Source organism: Spermophilus citellus (genome assembly GCF_964194105.1).
Source record: "Spermophilus citellus genome assembly, chromosome: 4".
Lineage (NCBI taxonomy): Eukaryota > Metazoa > Chordata > Mammalia > Rodentia > Sciuridae > Spermophilus > Spermophilus citellus.
The window spans coordinates 45389525-45396109 of NC_138185.1; the positions used below are offsets into that span (position 1 = coordinate 45389525).

Consider the following 6585-nt stretch of genomic DNA (forward strand, 5'->3'; position numbering starts at 1 on the left):
GACTGACCCTCCAGAAGGTGGACGTGTGATTGGGCCCGTCGCGGCCTTTCACACCTCTAGGCTCACCATCGGAGACGCGCAAAGTTAGTGAGTGGCCTTACAGGTGGACTCAGACCACTTTTGAGTCCCACGTTCAATGTCATCCCGATGGGGTCAGTGCTGTCTTGGGCTGCTCTTGACAAGACTCTCCGGTTGTGACTGTCCTACGTTCTCTGACTTTGCCTTTGCCTGCTTTTGCACTACCCTTCCGTCGCCGAGCCGGCGCCCCTACTATCCGGACCTCCTCCCTCTGCGTCCCGGACTGTCCCAACCCAGGCAAAAACAAACAGCCCTAAGGGCACTTCAGGGAGCGTGCAGTGGCCCCGACGGCACACTCAGGAGGATAAAAGAGGCGGCCAGCCACCCCGTCGGGCCCGGGTGGAATAATGGGCGCGCAGCAGATTGCCAGGGGGCACTTGAAACTCGAGGGGAGGGAAATACTTGAGCGCGGTCCCTCCCCGCGCCAGGCCGACGGCGCAGCCTCACGGATTCTCCCTTGTTCGCTCTCTTTCATGCACTCTCCTTTTGTGTGGAATTATTTGAACGGGAGGTTCCACGGCAGCTTTATGCTAATGTACCAAACAAAGGCAACGGCCTGCGGGCGGGGGCCCCCGGAAGGTGCCTGGAGGCCGGACCCGGCCGGGTGGGGCGGCCGGCGGGCGGGCTGCGCGTGTCTCTCGCGTGCCCCCGGGACTGACACAACAACTCCTCATTCCTGCAAACACAAAGCCTTTCCAGGTCTCCGGTCCGGCGCTCCCCAGAGCACAGGGGCGCCAGACCCTCTGGGTCCGGGCGGCGGGCACTGGGGGCGGTAACGCACTGTTCCAGCAGGGTCCTGGCTCGTGGAGAGGGAAGGCTGTGCATGGGGCGGGGGCCGGGTTTCTGTGAAGCCAGGAGATGGGTCATCAGAGAATGGCGGGAGACACCCTAACAACTCCCCCGCGCCCCAGCGGCTTCAAACGCGCTCCCTGCTGTGGGGGCGGTCTTCTCCTAGGAGTTCAAGGGCTGCCTAAACTCCTCGACATCCCAAGGAAACAATTCCTCCGGCGAAATTTCCGGTATCCGCGCTCATTTCCAAGATGAGCGCTTTCTAAAAACTCCCTGGAGCCTCAACTTTGATTCGGAGCAGAGCTGTGGATCACAGTGAACCCTGGCGTGCGCCCCGACGGCAATCTGAACCTCTGGACAGGAGAACTTGGAGGGCCAGCGGCCTCTAGTTCCTCAGCGGTCGGAGGAAGAACCCACATTGGGGTCTGCCAGGAATAAGCCAAGAGGCCCCAGGATTCTTCCCAAGCCCTGATCAGGACCCCGCAAAAAAGAGGAGTCACCTTGAAAGAACACTTAGGTGCCCTGCGTTGGAACCTTCTACTCACCGACTCCCAGGAATCCCCCTGGAGGCGGGCAAATCAACGCTCAGGGTTTTCCCCAACTGAACTCGGTGCGACCCTATTCGCAGTGCGCAAAGGCAGGCCGCAGGGGCGCAGTGTGTTGGCGCTTTGCTCTTCCTAGAGGAAGACAAATATCTTGACCCGTTGTCCCCATCCCTGCGGGCACGAAGATTCTAAGAAAATCACGCAGAAGGCGGCGGAGATTCACGACTCGGTGCACTGCTGCACCTGCTTGAAGGTTGCTGGTGTGTGCGTGCGCGCGCACAGCCTAATTCTTTCTCAGCCCTGCTGTATGAAATTAGTTTTGTACGGTTGTACCTTTCAAGTTTCCATTTATTTTGGCTGTACCGTCTGAAAGCAGATTTCATTTCCGCTGGCATGACTAGAAGCCACGAATAAAGAGAAAGAAACGAATCCATTGAATCTCAGTATCTCAATAGCATTCAATAGATTTTCTCGACTAAATTCAGAGCCCAGTTTGGATTCCCTCAGGCAGGGATTTTGTTTTGATTTTCTTTTGTGGTGGTAGTGCCCCCTCCCTCACGCCCTCTTTACAATTATGGGTGTTGTTATTTTTTAAGGATTCACTAGGTGACTAACTCTCCCTGTTATCTGTTGAATAAAAGGAGTGTTACATATGCAAAACCAAATATCCCGCAGTTAAGTTGGAGATGGCCGGTGGAGATGGCCCCCACCGCCCCGCCCTATTATTCCACAACCCAGATGGGATTCGTGATTAGAAAATAAAATTGGCCAAAGCTGTCTCGGAATCCCTTTCCCACTTCTAATTTCATCAGCGGTATTAATCAGCGTTCAAAAGAGCAAGGAAATAACATCAGTTACTTTTAGACCGAAACATTCATAAATTTTAAGTTCATTTTATGATTTCTAACTTTTTTTTAGGACTAGGACTCATCACAGCATTTTTTAAAACGAGGGTATGACCTTTCAAAACATATCCATTTTATGTTTTCTGTTTTCAGCGTGTAGGTTAAAAGAAATCATAAACATAAAATCATCAAGCATCTTTCTCCCCTTGGCAAGATCCTAATTAACTGACCCTAAGAATCTATCCCCATCACAACTTATTACTCACATGACTTTTATTGAAAAAATAAGTTTAATTTCCATGCCAGGGTATTTTCAGAGGGAAAACCCAAAGCAATTAAATACCTTCAGTGGAATGAAGCATAAGCAAAACTCAGCAAAATCTGGGTGTACAGAGCTTTGCTGAAATTTTTGTTTCCTTTTCTTTTAAGAAAGTGACATTTTCTTTACAACTAGACATTTATGTGGCTTTGCTATTTGTTCCCCCTCGATGGACGATCGGGGCTACTACACACTCGTGGGGTTCTGCCCTAGTCCCCCGTAGATTTTATCTTTTGTTTCCTCGGCGCCAGGCTGGGAAGAGGAAGGGGGGACAGGGGGCTCGGTCTGGGTCCAAACGGGGCGGCGCTGTGAGGCGGGGGGGTTCCTTGCTGTTGTCTTTTCCTGGTGGCACCGAAGAAGCGGCTTGTCCTCTCTGAGGCCACAGCCTGCCTCAGAGGACAGATTGCCCCCCTCCCCCAGGCCGGCAGCACGCGTCTCTTTTGCGTCCAGATTGGCCGCGACCGGCGCTCAATAGCGGGAGGTTAATTTCCTTCACAAAGGTGAAGGGGGCACGGCTCCGGGGGGGCCCGCGCCCAGACAGGCGGCCCCTTTATTCCGCAGCGCCTTGATTAGAGCCCTTGATTTAGCATCTGATGTCAACCCGCAGACAAAATGCCCGCTCAGAATGAAAATGCATGAGAACGCGCGGGGAGGGCAGAAACCAACTTCACTGGGGTACACGACGTGGACCGCCCGTTTCAGGCTTTGGCCATCTCAACATGGATTAACCCAGCCCTGGAAGGCGCGGAGGCTGAGAGCAGCCCGAGCCCGGCACCTGCAAGGTTGTAAATCCCAGAGCCTCCAAGAACTTACAAAAAAAAAGTTAAGAAATTCAAGTGGGTTTTTTTTTTTAACCCAACCCAGCTCGTCCCCCGCTCCAGTCCCGGGTATGCTGACGATTGAAGAAGCACTGTGCCAACAGTTTCTCAAACTCAAAAAAGAAATCTTTCCAAGGCCCGAAGCCGCGTGGAAGCTGCAAGCATAAATATCACCCTCAGCTGCAGCCAGGAGGTCAAATCTTCTACCCTCAATCCGAACCCCGGTCCCGCGGCCCATCAGTCCAAGGCAAGGGTGGGTGCTGGGGCCCGGGGGACTTTACAGCTATCTTCCCTTCTCGATAATTTCCCAACTACCACGCGGGGATCCTGGCCCCTCTCCCGCCCCCGCAGCCCTTACTTAGATCTCCCTGCTCCAGCTTTTGCTCACCCCCGCCCCCACCCAATCAGCGCGCACAACTTCCCCCTCGGCTCCGGCTCGCTGATTGAACCCTCCTGACATATTTGGGGCTATTCTTCTCCTTTGTTGCTATTTTGCTCGCGACCCGCGGGTAATCCCCGCGCGGGAGGGGGGCATGCATTGTCGTGCTGATGGACGGGCCCATTTGGCGGCTCCGCGCCCCCCAGAGGAGAGACACAAAGCCCAGGCACGTGCGCCTCCCCATAGAGGAGCAGCAGACCGTGAAGGGAGGCGGGGCCGGGCGTGTGCCTGGGCCGGGCGGGGCTGCGGCGCCGGGCGGGGCGGCAGAGGGGCGCACACTGGGGCCCCGCGCCCTCAGGTACATCTGCCGCACCTACCGGGCGACCCCCGAGTCCCGGCCCCCTTTTTGCCGCTCCGTCGCCCTCCCACCCTAGCAGGCGGAGGAACTGCGAACGCGCTGATTGGCTCTGGGAGAAGCGGGAGGCGAGAACAATGGCCCCCTCCCCCCGTTAAAAGGGAGCGGCTCCCGGACCCGGGGACAGGGACGCGCGTGCAAGGCGCAGAGCCGGGCTGAGCCGCCGCTGACGCCACGCAAGTCCTGCAGCCACTGCTCCTGGGCAATGGGCCGGGGACACTGAGGGCCGCTGGGGCCGAGCGTAGAGGTGGGACCCAGTCAGTGCCTTGCCCTCATACCGCGCCAACATGCCCCGCGGCTTCCTGGTGAAGCGCAGCAAGAAGTCCACGCCCGTGTCCTACCGGGTCCGCGGCGGCGAGGACGGCGATCGCGCGTTGCTGCTCTCGCCAAGCTGTGGGGGCGCCCGTGCGGAGCCCCCGGTGCCAAGCCCCGGACCCGGCCCGCTACCGCCGCCACCGCCGCCCACCGAGCGCGCCCATGCGGCGCTCGCCGCCGCGCTCGCCTGCGCGCCGGGCCCGCCGCCACCCCCGCAGGGCCCGCGGGCCGCGCACTTCGGAAACCCCGAGGCCGCGCACCCCGCGCCACTCTACAGCCCCACGCGGCCAGTGAGCCGCGAGCACGAGAAGCACAAGTACTTCGAGCGGAGCTTCAACCTTGGCTCGCCGGTCTCGGCGGAATCATTCCCCACGCCCGCCGCGCTGCTCGGAGGGGGAGGCGGTGGCGGCGCGAATGGCGCGGGCGGTGGCGGCACCTGCGGCGGCGATGCACTCCTCTTCGCGCCTGCCGAGCTCAAGATGGGCACAGCTTTCTCGGCGGGTGCTGAGGCGGCTAGGGGCCCGGGCCCGGGTCCTCCGTTGCCCCCCGCCGCTGCCTTACGACCTCCGGGCAAACGACCAGCGCCCCCCGCCGCCGTCGCCACTGAACCGCCAGCCAAGGCAGCCAAGGCCCCAGGCGCCAAGAAGCCCAAGGCCATTCGCAAGCTGCACTTCGAGGACGAGGTGACCACGTCGCCGGTGCTGGGGCTCAAGATCAAGGAGGGTCCAGTGGAGGCGCCGCGGGGTCGTGCGGGGGGCTCGGCACGACCCCTGGGCGAGTTCATCTGCCAGCTCTGCAAAGAGGAGTACGCCGACCCGTTCGCCCTGGCGCAACACAAGTGCTCGCGCATCGTGCGCGTGGAGTACCGCTGCCCCGAGTGTGCCAAGGTCTTCAGCTGCCCGGCCAACCTGGCCTCGCACCGCCGCTGGCACAAACCGCGGCCAGCGCCCGCCACGACCCGAGCGCCAGAACCCGAAGCAACCACCAGGGCTGAAGCGCGGGAAGCTAACGGCGGCGGCAGCGATCGGGACACGCCTAGCCCGGGCGGCGTTTCCGAATCAGGCTCCGAGGACGGGCTCTACGAGTGCCACCACTGTTCCAAGAAGTTCCGCCGGCAGGCCTATCTACGCAAGCACCTGCTGGCTCACCACCAGGCGCTGCAGGCCAAGAGCGCGCCGCCAGCGCCCCCGGCTGAGGACCTTCTGGCCTTGTACCCGGGGCCCGACGAGAAGGCTCCCCAGGAGGCAGCAGGCGACGGCGAGGCGGCCGGCGTGCTGGGCCTGAGTGCGTCCGCCGAGTGCCACCTGTGCCCAGTGTGCGGGGAGACGTTCCCCAGCAAAGGCGCCCAGGAGCGCCACCTGCGCCTGCTGCACGCCGCCCAGGTGTTCCCCTGCAAGTACTGCCCGGCCACCTTCTACAGTTCGCCGGGCCTTACGCGGCACATCAACAAGTGTCACCCTTCCGAGAACAGACAGGTGATCCTCCTGCAGGTGCCGGTGCGTCCAGCCTGCTAGAGCGCGTCCTCCATCCTGGCCCCCAGGACTGTGCCTTCGCTTGGAGACCCACAAAAGAGAGCGCGCCCTGCACACCCAGACCCAGTGTCTGCACTGGGGCGCCCTCACCCCCGGGTGAAAGTGTCGTCTTCGCTTCTCAATGTGGCGTGACGGTAACCCCGGTCCTCTCGTTGTGACTCCTTTTGGACCCCCACCCCCGACTTTGCGTTGTGTCCCACCCCTAACCCCCATGGCGCAACAGGAGTCAATCTCTTTCTGTACAAGGGAGAAAAGCTGTACACGTTTGTCTTGTGGTTGGAAGCCTCCCCTTGGAGGGGGCGAAGCTGTTCTTCTTGCTAGTATTCTCTGTGTTCATGGTCTAGAAATGCGGTTTGCTCTCGCTTACCAATCTCTGCTCTCTATGTATGTAGCGTACGGGTTGTTTTGGGTGAATCTTGAGGAATAAAATGCCTTTATATTTCACAGGCTGTAAATTGAATTTCCCACACGATTAGCTTTATTATGGCTTGTGAACTGCTGGAGTCTGGCTTTACCTTTTTGTATGTGAACAAATCAAATTGCTTAAAAA

At 59.3% G+C, this 6585-nt stretch overlaps 1 protein-coding gene across 1 annotated transcript; it reads left to right on the forward strand.

Moving 5' to 3' along the window:
• Nucleotides 1-4475: 4475 nt before the first annotated feature.
• On the forward strand, nucleotides 4476-6017 carry INSM1 (INSM transcriptional repressor 1; the record flags this gene model as incomplete). The annotated part of the gene is made up of 1 exon (XM_081292746.1): nucleotides 4476-6017. One exon carries the CDS (start codon nucleotides 4476-4478, stop codon nucleotides 6015-6017), a length of 1542 nt encoding a protein of 513 aa, XP_081148872.1.
• Nucleotides 6018-6585: the final 568 nt, after the last annotated feature.